This window comes from Poecilia reticulata, chromosome 20, assembly GCF_904066995.2.
Source record: "Poecilia reticulata chromosome 20, P_reticulata-male-v2, whole genome shotgun sequence".
NCBI classification, from domain to species: Eukaryota; Metazoa; Chordata; class Actinopteri; order Cyprinodontiformes; family Poeciliidae; genus Poecilia; species Poecilia reticulata.
In genome coordinates this window covers 20,462,637-20,485,477 of record NC_088849.1, presented here as the reverse complement: position 1 = coordinate 20,485,477, position 22,841 = coordinate 20,462,637, and the positions used below count along the sequence as shown (strand labels likewise).

At 40.1% G+C, this 22,841-nt stretch overlaps 1 protein-coding gene across 1 annotated transcript in view; it reads left to right on the top strand.

The window, feature by feature from the left end:
- The window catches only part of LOC103456805 (cadherin-7), a 166,466-nt gene extending 144,679 nt beyond the window's left edge, over positions 1 to 21,787 (top strand). Inside the window, exons 10-12 of the mRNA XM_008396562.3 lie at positions 2,569 to 2,686; positions 5,964 to 6,212; positions 16,851 to 21,787. Coding sequence (XP_008394784.2) covers positions 2,569 to 2,686; positions 5,964 to 6,212; positions 16,851 to 17,359 — 876 coding nt within the window. The 3' untranslated portion in view covers positions 17,360 to 21,787. The remainder of the gene's footprint in view (positions 1 to 2,568; positions 2,687 to 5,963; positions 6,213 to 16,850) is intronic.
- Positions 21,788 to 22,841: the final 1,054 nt, after the last annotated feature.

Below are 22,841 nucleotides of genomic sequence, written 5' to 3'. Positions count from 1 at the left end.
AGTAGCTCTGGACAAAATTACAATGCATAGGTAATTGCCAAAGATTCAGACTGACTTGGAACAAAGTGCTTCACAGTTTGCCAAGTCAAACAGGAAAATGAATACATTTGTATTCTGGAGTGAAATGAAGCCATACCATATCATATTAGATTGCCGGAAAAGCTGATGATCGTCTTCGCACTGAACCGTGTTTTGAGATGTGAAGTAGTTAATCGAACTTGGCCCCGTTTGGTGGGTCTTCTGGCACTCAGTTCAAGGAGAGAAAATCCCCCAAGCATTCCAAAGTTTCTACAGCATCTCATTTACATGTCACACCATGCACCATCTTCAACATTGCTTTGAAGTGTCCCATGTTTACCAGGCAGACATTGCAGCTTCTTGTCACTCTCAGCTGCCTCCAAAGATAAGTGACTCCTCGCGAAGCGCCTTGATAAAATACTCAACTTTTACAGCAGCAATAAACTGTTTTATAGCCTATTGATGAAAACATTTTAATCTCGACAGCCAGTTTTTCCTTTCACATAGGATAGAGATGCTTGTATGTCATCCTTTTAAATCATCTATGGTACAATGTTTTATTATTGTAAAAACTTGAAATGTGCTAAAGGCCAACGGTTGCGACAGAGAAAATAATCTCTTTGAAATAATTTGCTTTGGAGAAATCACTTCCTAAAAGAAAATATTTTTACCCCTAAGAGGTTGCTAAACTCTTGCCAAATAAGCACTTACTGTACTACAGGGAACAAATGACACAGAGCCCATGCCAATAGTTATAAAACAAACCTTCTCCATCAATAGGAATTAGGTTGGTTTTCTCTAATCCACTCACTCGGTCGCTCGGCCCTTCAAACAGGATTTGTCACTTGATGTGTTTAAATTTGTCATAGTGAAGAAGACCAGATGTACAGTACTTTGAACAAAAAATATTTACCATTTTAAGGATTTATTTTTTTATTTTTTCCCACATGTAAATGTTTTAGATAATTATATTTTATTATCAAAGATAATCTGAGGAAATATAAAAAGCAGTTTTTGCATAATGATTTATTAAAGGAATAAAACAAACTTTTTTCCTAATTTGAACTAGTAACTCTCCATAAACCTGATGACTGTTTGTGCTACTGTTGATAGGAACAGCTATCATCAGGGATTTGACTAAATATGTTATTTAGGATAGTATCTTTTTTTTTTCTTTGCAAATTCTGATATTTCCATGTAAATTTGCTTAATTCTCCAATAGTGTGCTTAAAACTGTCACATTTCTATCCTCCTTAGGTCGAATAGTTTCTAAGTAGCTGAATTCCCTTATTGTTTAAAATAAACTTCACTTGGCTTCATGTCACACGTTGAAGTCAAGTGAAGTTTATTTGTTACCGCGTTTCAGCAACAGACAGTTAAGTGTTTTACACCATAAATACAAAACAGTAACCAATTATCAAACAAGCAATAAACATTGCATTTTTCTCAAATGCCATAATCAAAATTGTCAAGCAAATATAGATGTTCCAGTTATTATCAATCAAAGGCAACTCTAAACCGGTGTGTTTTTAGCCTATGTGTAAAGAAACTCAGTGTTTCAGACTTTATGCAGTTTTCTAGAAGTTTTTCCCAGATTAGATGAGCATAATTATTGCCTGCTGCTTCTCCATGTTTGGCTGTGGTTCTGGAGATTCAGAATAGACTAGAACCAGAACATCTGAGTGGTCAGAAAGACTGATATGACATCAGATTTCTTATGTATTTTGGTACGAAGCCATCCACTGTTTTGTACACTAACTGAAGCATTTTAAAGTTTATTCTCTGAGCTCGGACATACAGTCCCACCCGGTGGCGAGACAGGAGTTGGAGTAGTGAGTGTGGCCACAGCAAATATTGATCAGCAGCGTTACTCAGCTTTACAAATGTGTGATGCACTGGCGACGGGTTTTCTGCAGGCTGGTGACTGTGTCAGACTGTCTGCAGTGGTTTGGAAGTGGAATGAGCTCATGGCAGCACTCGCTCAGGACAGAGCCGGGTTGCAGCAGCGCTGCAGAGCGTTGTAAAAATCTCCAACACGACAGAAAAGAAAGTTGACAGATTTGTCACCAGTTGGTTTTAAGATAAAAAAAAAAAAAAATTTTAAAAGTTGCAATGGGGTGTAGAAAGTGGCGACAGAGTTTATAAGTTAGCCTCTGTCGTTCTGACAACAGCCATCCCTGCACTTGGCCACGCCCCTTTTGCTCCGCCCACTTTGCTGGAGTTTTTTTTAAATGTGTAAGGGGCGGGGTTGTGTTTTCAGAGGGGGCCAAACCCTCATTTGGAAACTGCTTTTCATATTTACCCAGGTTATATCTGTCTAACATGAGAGGAAATTCTTTGGTCAAATACTTTTACATTACATTATGCCGTAATGCGCTCCGAAGTGATGTACTGAGGAAGGGTTTGAGCATCCTCTGACTCCATGAACCCATTAAGCAGTTTACAGCTTCAGTTCACAGCAAATTGGACTGTGAGACAGGATAAAGATCACCCAGCTAACTGATCTGAAACGTCTGTGTTTTTTTTTCTTCTTGTTCCTCTCTTCCTCAGGTGATTCAGACCATCAGTGCGGTGGACAAGGACGAACCTCTGGACGGACATCGCTTTAATTTCGCCCTGGATGCAACCGTCGCTGGCAACCTGAATTTCACCCTGCGAGATAACAAAGGTGCAACTGCCTTTCTGTGTCACTCTTTGATGCTGTTCAAAGATAGTGGGTTACTCTTTATTGTGAATTTATAGAAGAGTGCCGGACACACACATACAGAGAACCTGTGAGTGTTCAATGCTAAAAGCACCAAAAGAATAAAAAAGAAAAATCATTGGAGTCGGTAGAAATTCTTTATTTGGATTAGGCAACAGAACAATGTTTGGCTATTAAGGGCTTTATTTAGTCATTTCTAGTTTAAACAGCTTTGGTGACTTTTAGTGAATTGCTAAATCTTTTGATATATTTTTTCCTATTTTTGCTTAGCTCTAACTTCTGTCACTTTATTAGCTGTTCTACTGTCAACTAACTACATAACTACATTTTTTTTTATTAGTGATGGCACATACGGCTCTTTGAAAGGAACTGAATTTTGAATGAGCCAATCAGATGATCTGTTTTGAAAATATAATTTTTTCTAAGACAAGCGATTTTATCTCTGTTTCATACAGTTGTTTACAAGTTTTGTGCGTATTCATCCCATTTCAGTGCCATTTGTAATTCTGAAACACAATATAAAGGAAGATATAAGGAACAATAGAGGAAAAAGTGACACTGAGTCGCTTTACCAGAAACAAAAGCACTTCAAGCTAAATGTCTCAGCTACACAACATTTCAAAGCATCTCTTAATATTTTTCATTACTATTTTATTATGAATATGTATCATTATTGCAAAGATTAATTGAACATAGGTCTGTCCTAACATTTCAGAAAAGCGCGATGACTGCCATGTAGTGCATTCTGAGTATTTTCCACATGAAAGTATGTCAAGAGGGGTTTGCGTTGTTACTTGCATCTTTTTAATTCAACCAGCCAATGCAATTGACTCTTCCCATCCCTCACTGGGACTCTGCACAGCATACACCACCTACGCCACATGTCTGCTTAAGACATGAAGCAAAATCAACAAAACCATATGGTTGCAACACCGCGTAGTCTGCGACGCCATTCTTCTTCCACCAAAACGATGTACCTTTGACCTTTAGACACAAGATGCAGCTGCCTTTACACCGTTATAATCTGCTACCCTCCCACACATAAAAGTGGGTGGAAAACTTCATTGTAATTTCTATGTTAGACGTATAGACTCGAGAGAGTTGTACTTGACTCTATGATTATGTGCTTTCACAAATCCCTGCTGCTTTGAAAAGAAAAAGAAGCATGTTCAGGGCTGATAGACTCTCTGAGGCGATGCCCTGTGTTGAGTGGTGCGCTCACCTGTGTGGGAGATGAGTTGAGGCTGTCTCCATACCTTTTCTCAAGGCGCAGCAGCCGTCATGCTGTGCGCCAGAGTAATCCACATGAGTGTGAACACGTTAGACACTGAAGTGTATGTTCAAGGTAATTCAGGTAGCAGACGAGGGATTATCTAGTCTGCATTGGATGACCTGTTTCGTACCGGTACGGAGGCAAATCCATTTTTGAGGGAGTAGCAATCAGTCCAGCAGAGCCTTGACTGACTATTTTTGTATGTGGATTTTTATACTTGCATAGTAGATGCATAGCATATATAGTTTCAGGAAATATTGGTTTTATGCGTTTAAATTTGAAGTATTTTTTTTTAGGATATTAAAATCTTTCAGAGTTTTCCAACTGACCCAGAATGTAGGTGAATGTGGAGCTAAATGAACAGAGGGAACTCAAAACATCTAGCCTTTTAACAAGAGGAACTAGACTGTTAACAGGAAGCTAAAATGTCCTGTTTTTAGTTTGCACCATGCCATGTAGATAAAGCAACAAAGCCGTTAAAAAAGATACTAAGAAATAAACTTTTGGGCCTGCATGTAAGAAGATAACTGACACTAGACTTCCCTCTCAACATGCCACCCCCTCTGTGAAACACGGTGGTGGTGGCAGCATCATCCGGCGGCTGTCGAGAAGCTTTTCTTTATCAACTTTACACTTATGTAAAGTTGGAGTGGAGCAGCGGAGATGAGTGAGTAATCAGGCATTTCTGACTGGTCAAAGGGATGAATCTGGGTTTGGCAATCGCCACGACACCACTACTTTTCTATCTGTATTGCAAAGTGGAAAGTTTAGTGGAGGGATGATAATAGTGTTTTGTTGTTTTAAACGGGTCGTGGTCTTTTTCTAAGTTACAGTGGAATGAACTTCACATACTGTGGAGTGCAAAACAGAAACGGACAATTTCATTCTCCTGACTGTGAGGACAGGTTGTAGTTGCCACCTCAACCTGATGGTGGAAAGCCTTCACAGAAGCATTTAACCTGTTTTTGATGCAAAGGGTGAACTAAGACCATTTTAAAGGTGCGAGTTGAGCTGCTAGGTAAAGGAACACACTACATCTTTAACTCCAAACCCTAACATGTTTCCTGAACTCTGATCTTACTGATGCTCCTGTGGCTTAAAGTGGGAATGCATCTGAAGTCTTTCCACATAATCACATAGGCAGCATTGGTTTGATTGGTGGTTTCTGACTGGGAGCAGTGTGTTTCTGCAGATGGCAGTAGGGCCACAGCGAGGAGGCAGAGGAGCTCGGATATTCACACATTATCTGTCTCACCTTCTACCGTCACGTCCATAATGATGATTTTAACAAGTATGTAAAGAACACATTTTTATAAACACTACCTGCTGCAGCTTGGAGGAAATGTTTACCATACCATCCATCTAATTTAATCTTTTTGACTGATTTGTGCATTTTATTTTTACTCAAGGGAAAATATCCACCTCATATTTTAAGGGATTTTTTTAAACGTCTCTTATGTAAACCAGCTGTTCTTTTTATTCCTAGGTGATCATGTTTTCTTTACAATAGGGCTCTTTGTAATAAATTTCACTTTTTTCTCAGACATCTGAAAGCAAACAAAGACAAAGGAAGCTTCTTTTATGGTGAAATCTACATTTCAATCATGGCGGCTCAGTTTGAGAGTGGATTTCATTCTATTGATACAGCCGTCATGAAATGCTTTCCCTTCTCTTTAGCTGCCATATAATGGCCCTTTGTTTTCCTGACGCTGGCTTTCATACTGAGATTTGACATAAAATTTTACTATGAAACCAAAGCTGTTATTAGCCAACAGGTGGTCAAGACCCCAGAAAGGCCCCACTGTGTGTCATATAATAAACTGTGTTAATGATGCCATCTGTTAGCCCTACTGGTGAAGTCATTTCAAAATTCATGAACAAAGCAAAGAAGGTGTTACGCTACCTGCTGTTAATATCTACATTGGATGGATGCACCATTAAGCTTGTGTTTTTTTCTCTCTCTTGCAGACAACACTGCCTCCATAGTGACGAAACGAGGCGGCTTCAGGAGACGGGAGCAGGCCGTGTATCGACTGCCCGTGCTGGTTACAGACAACGGAAAGCCCGCCCTCAGCAGCACCAACACGCTTTCGGTGCGCGTGTGTGACTGTGACTCGGACGGCGTGGCCCTGTCTTGTGGAGCCGTGGCCTACACGGCAACTGGCCTCAGCACCGGCGCCCTTCTGGCTATTCTGGGCTGCATCATTACACTTCTGGGTAAGAACCGGATGACCTCAGTGTCAGAAACATAAAGCCTTGTTCCAGCTGTTTGTTTTTCTCTTGGCTGGTCTATTCAGCGTAAAGGTCGGAGTGGGCAGCTTTTAATATCAGAGGAAGGTTACAGATACTGGCTCTTAGCTCGAATTTCTTTGTTTCTGTTATGTGGGTCTTCAGCTCAAGTATTAAAAGCGCTATTAAAACATTTCTAGGAATATTGAAACATTATTAAAACAATATTCAAATGATGTGCAGTGATGTACAAAAGTTTATTCACAGGTGGTGGAAAAAAGTAAAAATTTGTCATTTCTAGACCTGGTGAATTTTGCCATTTTTCTTTTTAAAGTAGAAACCAAATGTTATTCAAAAAGTGTTTTCTCCTCTTCTTTTCTGCTACATCTTTTTGTATCTGACAAGTACATTCAAAAAGTTTTCAAATTATGATTTTATTTATTAAGAAACTAAAATGTATCCCACCCAACATGGCCATATATACAAATAACTAATATTTCCTATTTTAGTTAAATGCACCCATGAGTTCAAATCTGATTTGCTGAAACAACAGAAGGTTTTTTCCTGCCTAAAATCTTCCATTGTGTTTTCAATACATATGAAGTTAGTTAGAAAACTGGCCTTTTATCACATATAGTTGCATAATATATTATTTTCTGAAAACTTTGTTTCATCTCCTGCTTCCATTTATTTTGGTTACGATGCACAGCTGACTTATGAAATATATTCTAATAGTTATATGCCTGACAGAACTAAAGCAGGTCTTAGCGACCTCCTGCTGTGTTGGATATTTAATCACATTTTCTCATAGTTGAATCCATAAAATCCCTTTAGGTTGATGGTTGCCAAGGCAGTTATGAAATGCTGTAATGGCATGTGCCAATTGTGAGGGAGATGTAGAACGAAACACAAAAATTTTTTAGCTGAAAGAAATCATTCAGTATTTGTCATTTCATTTCAGAGAAGAAACAAAATGACCAATGGTTGAAATGACCTCATATCTGGGTTGCGTTGTGGTCTCCTTACCCCTACAAATAGCTGAAATCCACCTATTTCCACAAAGCCCCTCCACCCCACACCTTCCCTGGTCTGCTCCTTCAGACTAGCGGCAGCAGCAGCAATTAGAAAACACCCGGTGGAACTGGGCATCCGCTTCTCAGTCAGATTGTTATTGGGAGCAGATAGTATAATCAGCTCCCTTGTTGTGCCTTGTTGTGATGACATGCTGTCTCATCTATTCTTACTGCTCATTAAAATTCATCATCGCTCGATGCATCTTCTTCTCATCTGGCAAACAAACCTTAATTGCATTACTGCCATCTGCTGGGTTGGGGTTTATTCATACATGTGTCTAGTATGCCACACATATTTGAACTGAGAAAGGTGTCTATTATTCTTAAGGTCTTTTGTGTGATTAACTGAAATTAGTTGCAGTTTAAAGGTAGCTGAAATGCTTCGTTATTTTTCTGAAGCAAAAATTAAACGATGCACACTCAGGGCTTCCAGACTTTACCATCTGCCTTGTCCTCGTGCATTTTTCATTTTCCTACCTCGAGCTTGTAGATCATATTCTGTTCCATATGTCGTATTTGTTTTGTGGTCTCATTGAGTATGTTAGCAAGGAAGACGGATGCAACATTTTCCTATTTGGTTTGTATTTTGTTCAGTTCTGTTTATTCTACAAACACGACTGTGAAACGTTGGTATCTGAGTGAAAGTAGCGCTCGACACTCTATAGTTTGGTCCTCTTTCATTCTTTTAAAATATTCTCGCTTGCGGAGAAATTTGACAGAAAAGGATTTGGAAAATATAACTACAAAACCTGATTTCCTTTTAGCAAAAGGAAAATACAAACTGTTCCTCTTTTCTCACCCCGGTGCTCCCATTAAAATTCAGTCCCTTAGCAAATCTAGGGAGTGGGCAGTGCATTGACAGCTTATACACCCTACATTGGCACTGCTGCGCTCCCTCATAATCTGCCTGAACTTCCACTTTGCAAACTCCGCTCCGTTTGGCTGTTGAGTTGCACTGGGAATTTATTTAAAATAACAACCCCTGCAGTTCAGAGAGTAGTTCAGATGTAAGTGAAGGTAGAGCAGCCATTCGGTCCAGTACTTGGAACCAAAGAGAAGCCATGGAGTTTGCAGCCAGTCCTGATCTATCTGAAGGCGGTTGAAGAGCATCGACGTCTGACATTCTCGCACAGGTCAAACCTGGAGGGAGAAATGTTCCGTTAAATTTCCATAACCGGAAAATATAGTGACCTTGGTGAGGCAGCTCTGAGTAGCCGCTCTGATGTTTGCAACTTGAACACCAAGAAAATCCAATAAGATCAATTATGTACAGTGAATGTTACTGGAAGAGGAGGTTTTGAATTTTAGTTAAAAAAAACATTGGAGGTGAAAGCTCAACCTTTGGCTTTTGGTGTCAAATAAACCAAATATGTGACTGGCTACAACAAATCCAGTGTCCCTGAGGATGTTTTTAGTTCTTTACAGATTCTGAATGTGTGGATGATAAGATTTCCATTAATGGCAAACACCTGGAATTACATTAAGTAAATCTGGCGATCTGAATGCTGGCATGCAGCAAACATGATCACTGAGAAAACAGCCCTCAAAGTTTCAAAGGTTGTCCCAAAACCTGATCAGCAGCCTGGGGTGTTAAAAAAGGCTGTTGATTTAAATAACTTTACGTTAACTTCACCCCCATCGTCAACTGTCAACAAGTAGACTGTGTCTGGGAAGGTGTGCAGATCAAAGCTTTTACAAGCCAGATTTTGTCAAGCTTGTTCAGTAAAAAATATATTTTCTCAAAGTTTTCAGCAATTGTCCCTTTTTCCAATGAGACTGTGAACTTCTATCTTGTCATAGAGTTGTCTATGAACCCAGAATAGTAGTTTAGGTATAAGTTATCACTGAAATGATGATGGTAAAAGCATCCCTGTTTCACTGTTGTAATAACATTGTCCATTGTTAGGTTGTGAAGTGTTGTGCCATAACGGATCATAAATCATTAATGCAACAATATCCCATTAATTTTCTCGTCTGCGTTGGAATGATATTTTCTAAAGAAATTCTCAGATTCATTTCTTAAGCTTCAAATGAATCCGAGGGATTATTGAAATAAGTGCTAGTGCGTTTGAAGGATGCTCTGCTTCCGTTTTTGTGTAACACCATATGTAAGGATGCCAGTAAAGACACTGGTAAATTAGCATTCATTACCACGCTTGCACAGATGACGCAGCTCTGAGCTGTCACCTCCAGGCAGCATTATTACTACTATATACCCACAGACACAGTCTAGCTTTTAGCTGATCTTCATTCATAGACAAGAAGGAGGATCCAAACAGTGCATACAGTAACCGAGATAAAATCTGTGATAAGGTCAAACTTTTCTTTCTTTTTTCTAATCCCCTGGTAGTTTTTCTCACCATCAGTTCAACAGAGAGTGCCTACTGTGCTGAATTGACATTTTAAATGAGGCAACATGTCAGAACAACCCAAAACCAAGACTTTGGAACAAGGCCTTACCTGATGGGATATTCTAATTGTGACAACCTCACACACTCAAAAGACTTGCAGCCTTTATTGGATATTTACTTGAGTGGGCTGCAGGGGGTGTGTGGTAGGTGTGAGGGGGTCTATGTGCAAACCAAACCTTTCAGATTTTTATTTGGAGGACGTTCTGAAAACTTTCTGAAATCTTTACAAGAATCCATAGCTTTGTGTTGGTATATCACATTAAAAATTGAATGGTTATTGATAGATTTGTAAAGCATTGGACCATGTTTTTTTCTGTAATGTCCTAAACTTGATTTGGAATTCTGCTGAACTTGCATCTTTAGGCTAGATTTAGCCTAGCTGTAGCATGCGGCACAATGCTTAGCTTGGCACATGACACCATCTCTTGACTTATTTACAGAGGAGTTTAATTATGGGAGGGTTTTGCATGTTATTAACTTTTTAAAACACTGGTATAGCCATTTCTTGGCCTAGTGTTAATGCCTAAGTGTTCCAGTCTAAGTCTCCTTTGCATGTGAATTTAATTGTGCGTGATGCTCTGTCATCATCTATCTATTTAGCACAATTAGATGAGCATGTTTCCTCATCTTCCTCCTTGTGAATATTGGTCCCAGCTCTCCCTCTGTAGTGGAACTTTGTCCTTGGCTGGCATTAACCAGCCCACGCATGACCGCTCTGACGGATCCTTTATTCTTATCTCCGTTGATGGTCTTCCTCAGGAACCTTTTCAATCTGTAGGTTGCTATTGAGGCCGTGATTGCGTGTGATTGTGTTGTTGGGGATGACAATCGAGCTTGACTGCATCCCACCGCTGTCACGCTCAGGTCTTGTCACTCTTGCGTCGCCTTTTCTTTCTTCCCCGTTGCCTTTTCCACTCTCCGTTTCTCATCAGGTGACCACCAGTAATATTGTTTCCAGTGATATGTCATCATAATAATACCTACAACATATGTTACATGTAGCGAGCTGCTTTTCCCAGAATGCATCGCTTACTTTGAGAGCTTCAGCCAGGACAGATGATAGAAAACAGGCAGTTTTCACCTGCCAAGCTAAAAACCACTAAGAGCTGTGTTTGCATTTACATTAACTCTACATGCTCATGAGCTGAGTGGTCATCAATCATGGCTTGATATTTTTAGATTTAATTACCGGGCTTGTGCTTCTTGCATTAATAGCTCCGAAAATGCCTGAATACAACTGCACTTTTGAAAAATGTCATTTCAAACCCATTTTTTTCTGATCCAGCCACTTTGGAAGATATGTCTAAACTACTGAGACGATCATTATCTCGTTAAGATCCTGGGCCGTTTTTCCCCCAGTGCAGGTCAGGTATGGCTCAGCCCTCCTGAGAGCCAATTAGGATATTACGTAGCACTCCAAATCTCCAGGCATTTATTTCTATCTGGACGTCTGACTTGCTTATCAGATCTATTTCATTAATCTCTGTATCTGTTTGTGTGTCTCTGGCTGCTCTGGCTGTCCCCTGTGGAAGTCGTGTGTGTTTGTCTCTGTTTCGACATCTCCAAAGCAGTCAGAGATATTTTATGTTCAAGCTGCTTTGTTGGAAGTCGGCCTTTTCTTTGCTTGAACAAGCCCATTACCAGCCGATTTAACTCTTGTTACACATGGAAAAAGCTGAAAATGCCTCACATGGGAGAACTGGGAGGAAATGGCTCAGAGCTTCCTAAAAGGATCCATAGAGGAAAATACAAACACAAAAGTTTATGGAGGAGAAAACAAATACCGAGTCTGAAGCCTGTACTGTGCAGTCTGACAAACCCACAGATGTGGACCAATTTGGAGGGACCCCTGGTAATGACAAAAAACAAAAAATGAAATATTTTATGGCCCTGGCATTATCTTTCACCTAAAATGAAGAAAATAAGACATTTATTTTTAATAAATTTTTGGAAGTGTGAAAAAATCTTAAGGTACCAAAACATTTTCTGCCATCTTGGATTTTCTACTCCATATGGGGATTGTTTCAAGAAGGAATGTCACTATACAATTAATTACTGTTAATAGTTCACTGCCTTATATCACTAATTAGGGCAAATAGTTTTCCTGAGCTAGCATGAAAAATGAAATAACTGAAAACAACACAGATGTTGCAAGAAGAAAAACTGTCAAAACAAGGAAGCAGTCTTAGTAAAAATGATTAATTAGTGAACTGATCAGATGGTCACCAAAGCATGAGTAGATCTGACAGTGTATGTAATGTACATTTTTGTGTTCAATCATAATGTTGCCGGGCTATCATTCAGACATGAGGGAGAGTTACAGCTTCATTATGCATCATGCGTCATGCAACACTGGTTGTTTTAAATGTGCTCAACTCTAAGTAAAGAACACACATCTTGTCATCTCAGACCATGTTTAAAAAATGTGTAGCCTAGGAAATAAGCCTATAAAAGGGGTTTGATCATCAGCTTTAGGCTGGGAAAATAGAGGATCTGTCCAAAAGCTTCATGAAACTTAAAAGTGTGATTTTAGAAAATGGCAAAAGTTATTCCAAATGAGGAATCACTTATATTAGCCTAATATTATGACCTGTTGAAAATTTGTTTTTCCAACTAGAAGTAGGTTAAGCAGTTTTCCTTCGTCCAAGGTATCATGCATATTTCAACAAGTATAAAAGTTGTTCAAACTGGAAGGCAGCACACACATCTGCTGAATTAGCTGCTAAAGTTTAATGGTCGAAATAGCACAAAGTGTGCAAAAGCCGTTTAGTGGCCAAAGAACTGCAAAAGGACCACAGGCGTGTGTGTGACACTTTGCATCCACAGGTATGCAGAAAGCTTCGAGAAGCATTGCTGGAGAACAGAGGAAGTCCTGCATAACTGTTGTGATGGCTGCTGTCTGTCGTCATTCATCACTTTGTACATTCGCAGCAGCAGGCAGTCGCATCCCTGAAGGAGAAAGACACCTCTTTATGTGACCAGACACAGATTTTCCATTCGCTCTTTTCAGTGTGTGTTGCTCTTGTTGCAAATGCATTCGCTCTTTCGGAAAGATTGTTTTACCCAGGTTGAATTCACAGTAAACAAAGCTCAATGTGTGGGTGGGTGTAAGGCAGTAGGGGGATCGAAACCTTCACATTTGATTAGATCAATCAGACTTTCCCTCTAGTTCCTGTAGTATAAATGTTTGAGCATTGCTGTTATTTCTCTTGTAGCTTATTACCATGCTGGAAGGGGCGAGTTAGTCATTCCATCTGTATACGTAAATCTAAGCATTTCTGCACAGGCCCTTCCGGGGGCAACAAATAACTATTTCCTATTCTATAATGAAGGAAGACCCAAAAAAGTTCAGAAGTTCAAAAAGTTCAGAAGCAAGTATATCATAGAACCACTGGCTTTATTTGAGAAACAATCAATGGGCAAAGAGGAAACAAATGCACCAGTTAAGGCTCCCTGCAGAAAGCACAAGCAAGACAGTGAGGCAAACAAAGTCTGACTGACGTGAACAAGAATGAATGAAAACCTAGCAGAAAACATATACAGTTGAATATTTGGAAATATGGCAAAGTATTTCAATATAGCAAAGTCAGCATAAGGGGAACTGAGGCTCTTTCTGGAGAGAAACGAGCTTTGTAAAATGTAATACAAGGTAAATAAAAGATTTGTCAAGTCCTGTAAAAGGTGAACATAAAAACATGCCAAAATACTAAATAATAGGAACATTTCATAAAACTCAACTTTTCAGCAGATGATTTGGCTAAACGAATGCTTCAGCGTTCTTGGAACATAGTTTGTGTTTTTGGGTTAACATTTTACACATTATAAATGATTTCCTTAAAATAAATAAATAAATAATTTTGGGTTTAAATTGAATAAAAGGGTGCTTAAGTACTGCATTACCTATTATATAATGTGATTTAATATTCAAAAATGACGTAACTAGGCAACATGAAGTTTTTTAAAAAGTGTTTAGAAGTAAATTCAATTATAGCTGAAGGAACTCTTTCCTAAAAATCAAACTTATGAAACCAAAACTTGCAATAGGCTATGTTTATGTGTCATAAATTAACAATAAGTTCATGTATGCGCTGTTCAAACAATAAGCTTCACTTTAACATAAAGTGTAAATCTCTATCTGGTTTAGTTAAAACAACCCTGTTCCCCAATCAGTGAAGTGGGTGGAGTAGTCAGAAATGTTACTTCTGTAGCAATACCTCCTAATAATATCACTCACTTGGTTAGAAGTGCATGTCATACTGTATGTACAGTAATTGTTTTGCAAAGACGACATGCAGCATTTCAGCAACAGGAAAGCCGTGAGGAATTAATTGAGCAATGCAAGCTTCGTGTCTACGTTCTTCTTACATGTCTGTGTCAAAGTCGTTGATTAATTCGTCTTTATTAAACAGCAGCGCAGAGACACGGACTGTGTGGGTGAGGCAGTGAGTAAATAACCTGTTACGTGTTCACCTGAATCACACATATAGAAATACTCTAATGAGAAAGCGATGCCTGCTGGTAAGAAAAGGGCAGCAGAGAAAATTCACCTTGTTCACTATCGATTGCGTGGGGTAGATCATTTAAACAATTCAATTACAGCAAAAGCCTTTGTAGCGCGGAATTGATCTCCTTTTTTTTTTTTTTTTTTTTTCCCTCTGTTGTTCACTTAGTTTACATCTGTTCTCCAAAGTGAAGAGTGGGTACCTGTCGTACCGTGGCTGCGTTTGCTAAACCGTCCAGGCTGCAAACCGCGTCTCTCAAAAGAGCCTCGGAACAAACCATCTGTATTCCCGGCCATCAACCAGCTCCACCTAGAAGGCAGTAACTGGATGTTGGCCTGTTTCCAGTCCATGAAGCATTGTGTCTGCCTTCTAGGCATTAAACCCTAAAGAGCTTTGCTGGAAAGCACTTGGAATATTCTATTTGGATGTGCCACTTTGTAATTCATTTTAGCGGAGCCTTGCTGAATTGAATGGAATTTAGAATGACTCGGGGCTCTAAAAACAGAAGAAACAATCTCCCTTGGAAATGTTTGGAAGCACTAAAATGTGTCCTGGATCTAAGGAGGGTAATTGGAAAAGAAAGGGACCACTCAAAGTCCCGGTGAGCTGCAATATTCTGCATTTTACACAGGATTCCTACACTTTTTGTCATGTAAAAATTCCACACTCAGGTTTTTTTTTTTTACTTCTCAGTCCTTCATGTTCATTTTACAATATAAAATACAACAGTTCACCATGTGTTCAGAAATATTTATACAGCAGACATGCTTTTAAGTTTTGTTGAATGAATCAAGTATGTTAAGTCACAAAGCAAGAAAGACGAAGAGGAGCATAAAGCTGAAAGGAAAAGGAATGAAGGACAACACAAGGGATAGATGAAGGAAGCAAGGAGGGATTCAAGGCAGAAGGAAGTTAGTCAACAAGGAAAGACACAAAGGATAAAGGAAGTATAACATTTTTCTAGATCAAATTCTATTCTAAGATGATTATTTTTGCACAGTTATCCTTATTTGGACAAATGGAAATCAAATGTTGGACTTTTCCAGACCACTAAGGTACCGTGGATGCATGCGGTTGCCAAACAGCTAACAGAACGCTGCCCATTCATCTCCCCAGTCCTTCGGTGTGACACCTCCCTCCCTCCTTCCCATCCCCTCTGTTTGCTCCTTTATTAGAAGGTGTGAAGTGGTCTTTGAATTTGGTTCCTGGGCCTCTTTCTCTGCCGCCAGCAGCAGCAGCTCGATGCCGGGCAGGAAAAGAAATATGGACCAGTGGAACAATATTTCACTGGCACCGGCCTGACATTGATGGATCGAGGATCATTAGACGTTTGCCAGTTTGCTTGGGCGTGGAGTTATTTTCAGCAATAATGTATGGGAAGAGGGAGCAGGGGTTGAAGGAGAGCTTCTGCTATATGATCTCAGAGGTATCGTGCATTCAGCATGGCGGAGCTGTGAACGAGTCTGGAAGCGTAACGTGGGCGGCGGAAAACACAAAAATGAATTACATCAAAGGTTTAGCTTTGCCTTCTCAGCTTAATATTTGAACTGTTTATTTATGACTCTCAGCCTCGTTTTCCGCCATTAATCTCCTGTCGTCTAGTCCAATCATTTTGATAATTTAATTTCAGTTTAGTACTTCCAGCTTCGTCTTTTACTTTTGACAGCGCATATATTGTTCAATACTGAGATTATTAATACTTTGTCCTGACTCTCTTTGTCAGTTGCACCGCTCTGACTCTTCTCTCGTTTCACACGGTCATGAAAGAAGGTTGATTTTGTGGTTTCGTTTCCTTGGAACCCATTTGATTTTTAAACGAGGTTAAGGGGAGATGTTTTTTTTATCTCATATTCCTTCTTCATCATGTCAAAGTAAAATATGTTTTTTTTCCCCAACATGGCTTCCAGAGATTGGCATTTGAAATGTGTCTAATGGTTTTTACTTGAAATTCCTCCTTATTGTATTGTTCGTATTTTCAGGCCAGCTTAGCTTTTGTAGCCATTTTAATAAATCTGCCTTGCTTGGCTTCCCCATGTTGAAAACCAACTTAGAAAAATAAAGCTATATTCAATTACACATTTATATGTTCCTACTGAATACATGTGTTCAAACTGAAGGATGAAATAAGATTTGTGTTTTGAAATAAATGTGAATTTATTTTGGGGATTTTTCCACCTGGGATACTAAAAACGTGGTGGACACTGTATGCCATGTTAGAACAAATATGATATTTTAGTATTTTAGTGTCCTAAACCAAATCTAATTACTGTTTTGAAAACATTTTTTTTTTTCACGGATAAACAAAATTGCTGTTTTTGATCTCGTAAGGAGACGTGGCGATCTTACCTAACATTATACTTGAAAACACATGGAACTTGAAGTCCCAGTGATAACTGTGAACAATATATTTATTGGAGACATACTTCTACTTTTCCTCATACGCTTCCTATGAATCTCATTTAAAAAAATTGGAAGGACTGTACAATTTTTCTCTCAGTTGACGTATCAAAGGGGAAAAAAATGGCACACTGCTCCTCCCCGGTTGTCTTAAGTCAGTGTGAAGTGATTATCAGCACACAGATAATACACATCATCCCACAATTTCTCACTCCAGGATCTCTCCTCCTCTCCCCTTTGCAGTGATGGTTCTGTTGATTGTGACAATGCGCCGGAGAAGGAAGCAGCCCTTGATCCTGGAGGAGGAGAGGGACATCAGGGAGAACATCGTCCGCTACGACGACGAAGGAGGGGGAGAGGAAGACACGGAGGCCTTCGACATGGTCACCCTGCGCAACCTCAACATCATCAGAGACCCCGCCGCGCGGCGAGACGTCACGCCGGACACGCCCACCTTTTACCAGTACACCTCTGCTTCTCGCCCGTCCTACAAGTCGCTGCCCGACAACGTGGTGTTTCGAGAGTTCATCTGGGAGCGGCTGAAGGACGCCGACGTGGACCCCACGGCTCCCCCGTACGACTCCCTGCAGACGTACGCCTTCGAGGGCAGCGGGTCTGTAGCCGAGTCGCTGAGCTCGCTCGAGTCACTAAGTACAGACTCGGACCAGAACTACGACTACCTCAGCAACTGGGGGCCGCGCTTTAAAAAGCTGGCCGACCTGTACGGCAACAGTGACGGCGTGTTCTCGTAGCCCCCAAATGTCTCTCTTAGCAGTCCTGGAACTTTGAAACGTGCGAGTAATATATTGTCAGAGCAAGTGGTTTTGTCCGCCTTGGTGCAGCCGAGGAAAAGATTCAAAGACAACATAAGTGATTGAAGGAGAAACACTTTGACTTCAAAGGTTTTTTTGGTTTGTTTACCTCCTAGTATGGGCTTTCAAAAGCGTGCCATGGTGAGTTTTGACACTGACTTCAAAAGTGGCTTGACTGAGGAGGAAGCCTTGTGTGCAAAAGACATTAAAGGTTTCTCATTTTGGGCCTGAGTCCAACCGCTGACTGCAAAATGCATTACATGTGGAAGCTTTTTTTTTTTTTTTTTTTTTTTTACGGGGAGAAACCTGTCCTTTCATTCCAGTGATGGGCACAGTCCCAACACTCCGGCTTTGATGCATTCCTTTGCTATCTCTGTGCTAAAAAACAAAAAGTTTCTCATGAAAGGCTGGCCCCCTGGCAGCTAATCAGCAGTCTCTGGACTGCTCAGATGAAATATGAGAACAATTTATGTTTCTTATTACCGTCTTTTTGCAGAAGACGGTTGAAAATGGGCTGTATTTTATAAACCTTTACACCCAGAGCCACATTAGTCATGGACTCAGTCATAATTCTTAAAGTTACTAGCCAGACTTTTCTGTAAAATCTGACCAAACTCACTTTAGATATTGCCACCTGCAATATTTTTTTTTATCAGGTCTTCTCTTTGTTTTGGTATTTTGTCATAAATTCATCCATCCGTTGTCTCCACGCGTTATCCCGGGAGGGTTGGGCTGGGTGGTATCATTTTATGGCAAATCCCAGTTGTAAATCCTAGAAACACACAGTCTGTAAACATGGCCACACTTCTGCTGATGTCACAAGTCTGCTCTCTAGTTTTTGTAAAACTTTGATCAACCGATTGCAACCAATTCCCATTTCCTTTTAGGAATTTCTGCAAGCAGCTGACAAAATGTAACAGATATATAATATATCACAAAGTAGATATTTTTGTACCTGAAAAATTGGGTAAAATAGGCAAAGCAGGTGAATGACCTGTACCTGCTGTTGTAGTTAGTACAACAAGTAAGGACATCTTAGTTTGGCTCACTATATATTTGCATTTATATGAAACGTATATTTAGAAAACCGGCTTGTTTCTCCTTAAATTGTGGCACATTTGTGAGGAAAATAGATTTGTAGGTTAAGCAGCAGAGTTGAGTATTTGGGCAGCAAATTCTGTCCCCCAATCCCCAAAACATTATTGACTGTTGACTCCTGTTTGGTGTGGTTTATTGAATTTAATGATCCAAGTTTAAAGAAACAAGACACATCGACAATATAGCAATGAGTTTCTTTAGCGCAACAGAGGCTCAGTAATGTAAAGGTGATCCATAGAAGACCACAGCAGCCTCGGACCAAATTATCCTTCTGATGACCTCCTTGCATATACACTTTTGTTGGATGGCATCTTATTTTTCAACCAGCATTGAATCCATCAGCCAGTCTGGTTCTGTTGGTCACTCTGGCATGTTCGACACACCTAATGTGATCCCACAAGTGTTCAACGGGTTCAAGACTGGAGGCAGAGTTTGGCTCCTTAAGTCGGTCGCACATAAAAGTGCTGCGTAAATTCTGAGTGATGTTCCAACAAACACCGAAGTTGTTGAAGATGACCAGAATTTCGCCCTCGAGGAATTGCAGATCAGTTCTTGGAAAAACAAACTGCTTATTGTTTCACTTTAAGTTGGAACGGAAAGAAGAAAATGTTTCCTGCCGGTAGCTGCACAGCTGCTGCATCACCCACCACTACCACCAACTACGGTTGCCAGGCACATCCACTTATGATGAGCCAAATCCTACCTGTTAGCTCTACTACACCTGCTCCTGCCAAACATCCTTTGCCGCCATCGTCTTTCCAGTTGCTCTGCAGCCAGATGGAGTGAAGGTGTATGGGGGAATTTGTCCGTTCAGTATAACACATTTGATTGGTATGTACCAGTAAACAGGCATTCCCTGCCACTCCCACTACACTGCGGCCAAACACGTATGACAGAATTGAAAAGTGATGAACATGGATGGGAGCCAGTCAGACGGAAAACATCTGGAACATACAGACTCTTGTTAAAGAAAAAAACAAGTACTCAAAATCTCTGAACTCCCTTGAATTTTGTTAAAATTACAGAGTGTTTTGGAATACTGGTTTTAGTTTATATGGGCAGTAGGGAACGGGAGGTTGGTGGAGGTAAATACAGGACAAACACAGAGGAAAACTGTTGGAATCGGCAACAGATTTGAGATTTGGGTTCGCCTTCCGGCTGAATGGTAGCCCTCAACAGATAACCAGAGCTACAGTTGAATAGTTTAGATCAAAGCGTGTCTTTGATTCAAAATGACCCAGTCAACGTTCAAACCAAGATGCACAATGTTCCTTCTGACTGAGCTCCAGTTATGTAGCATAGAAAAGTCTCAAGGGGTGCGTTTACACTGCAGCCTGAAGTGACCCAATTCTGATTTTTTTTGACGTAATGCGACCTGAATCCGATCTTTTCATGACACTATGAACAGCACAGGTCGGATTCCATTTCCAATGTGACCCATATCCGATACGTATCAGATTCAAATGCCACCTAACGTCCAGGTCTCATTCATCCGAACTGAACGTCGCTGATTCTCAACAAATCTCACTATTCTGTGTCCTGATACACGCAAGTGGGAAGAAAAACAACAACCATGACGGACTATATGAGGATGAAGTTGTTAATATGTTGCTCCGGCCGGATAACAACTTCAAATATGTAAGCTAAGCTCCACCGTTAGCCTCCATGTTTACTTCCGCAAACACTGAGCACTTCTTCTTTTTATGGCGGTTGGCAGAACACTGACGCTATTGCGCCCTCTACTGCTCATGCGGGACACTTTCAGGTCGTTTGCCTGTTCAGACTGCAGAACACATACAGGTCGCATTTACTGGCAGTGTTAACGGCCCTGGCAAAAAAATTGGAATTGGGTCACTTCAGGCTGCAGTGTGAACGCACCCAAGATGTGCAACGCTGGCAGAGACATTTCCAAAAGGACTTCTACGCTGTAATTGTAGCTAAAGGTGGTTCTCCAAAGTACTGAATACAAATTAACATCTTACATTTCAGTATATTATTTTGTATAAAAATTTCAATACCAACTACTCTTTTTTTTTCTTCTTCTTTTATAAGTTATTTTCTAAGTTGTGATAGTTTCCACTGAAGAGAATCCATTGAAGTGTGGGGTTGTAAATTGACAAGTTGTTAAGAAGTTCAAGCAGAATGGTTACTTCTGCAAGTCACTGTACATATAATTAAACCAGTTTATTTTCAAAGGCCAATCAATCAATGTCCTCCTCATCTTTAGCATCCACAGCAGAGCTGATCAAGACTGAATCGGTCACAACTGGAACTCTTCCTCTGTCTGATGTCATTGTATTGTATTGTTGAGTTTCTTCTGGAGGTCCCACTGATGACATCACTATTCAGTCTATATGTTTTGTTCCTGCTGGCTCATGTGATGTCATCAGCTCAAATACAGACACACTAGGACTATTGGAGGGTTTTTGTTGAATGTCTGCTTATTAGAAACGTTGTATTCCACAGTAATAATCCATACTTCATGACCGCGTCTTCAGTGTTGTACAGTTATTTCTGAAGAAAAATACACCTCTGGCTAGTATCTTTAACACTACGTGACACACAGATTCATACCTATAATACAGTATAACCAAGTACAGTAGTCGATGTGCTAAGGAAGTTGTGTGAATCATAAAAAGAACGACATCCATCAGTTTTATATATCAGCAGGGTGACAGAGAAACACAAACTCTTCTTCTCCTGAAGGTACATTTTGCAGATGTCGCGATGTAGTGTGTGTCTCGGTCTGTTTCTACTCCTGCCTTTCTATTACCAACAGTATCATTTCTCAGCTATGAAGTCGGGGTTTAGTTCTGCTTTTCTACAAGGTGGCAGCGTCAGATCAGTGAGCCTTGATGATGGATTTGTCCGTGCTGTGCTAGAGATTCACAACACCTAGACTTTAGGGTGGGATTGGGGGAAATCAAGTACTTGTTTTTAAAGTGGTTGACCTCACAGAGGTCTGGTTTGTAAGTAAATTAATTTAGCTTCTGTAGTTTGCAAAGTCCAGCATTTATTGTCATTTTAAAATCGAATTTTAAACAATGTACGGTTTGAACATCGATGGTGAACGGACACACTGTATGATAATCATATTGTGGCGATTTTAGTTTATTTCTTTTCTCCTTTCCCCAGCTTAAACGAGTTATGTTACAACTGGGTGTGCACATGTGCAACCGCTGTGTATTATTTATTTCAAAGAGGCAGAACTGTGCAAATGATGTTTTTATCTTTTTGCTGAAAATAAAATTGATATTCAGTTCCTTAAAAGGCTTAAGGGATTTATTTCAGGTTATCTGAACATAAAGGTCATCTCTGGCTAGAAACTACAGACACCATACAGTGGCAGTAATAACCAACGACTCTGAACCTGTTGCCATCATTAGGGACCTCATAAAAACCAGAGAAGGGCTCAGGAGGGGAAGAAGCTTTCTCTGTGCGGCTGCTGCGGCTGACGAGGCTTTAATGCTCCGCGGAGGCTGTTGTGATGCCTCTGAGGCTCACCGACGCTCATTTGGGGAGCTTGGTGCAAATGTTTCATGCTCATTTTGACGCAGCCAAATAAAATCCACGTGTTTTGTTGTTTAAACGCTGCATCTCAAGCGACCAAAAAAAAAAAAAAATGTTAATTGACTCCCCTAATTTAGGAATGTAAGAGTCAATAAACAAATTAAACGAATCATGAACAATATACTGGATTTAATTAAACGCTGCTTTAGTTTCCACACGCAAAGTGGTACAAGCCTGCTCTCCCTGTTTTTTCAGTCAGCTGATCAGCAATGGGCTACAACAGGTGTGACAGGGGGAAGTGCTGAGCTACCCAGAAAAGCTTATCCTGCCACTTTATCTGACCTCTCTTACTTATGTTTAAGTCAAAGTCTTGAAAAGTCTCTAATAGCGTCTAAAAATTTGCTAGATCTGTTGCTTTTCTGAAAGAGTCATTAGAAGGTTCAGAAAACGTCTGAATGTTAGACATGCTTGCGTGACTCACATTCTTACCTTACTGAGATTCTTTTCATTTAAAAAATATTTTAATTTCAACCTGAGGGTATTTCTTAATTCAAATGACATGCATTATTTTGAATCTCAACCAAAATGATGCAACCAAACCTATTCTCAGTTATCTTACTAACAACTGAGAATAGTTGTTAAAAGCTCCAGCCATACTGCTGCTCTATGTTTAGAGTAATTTAAGACTAAATTTAGGCTCAGGGAGAACAAAGGGGGCTGCAACATATGGCGTGGCCTTGATCTCAGCATCACAAACTCGGTGTGGGATCACATGAAAAAGACAAACAGAGATGGGCTAAATGCACAGATTAGC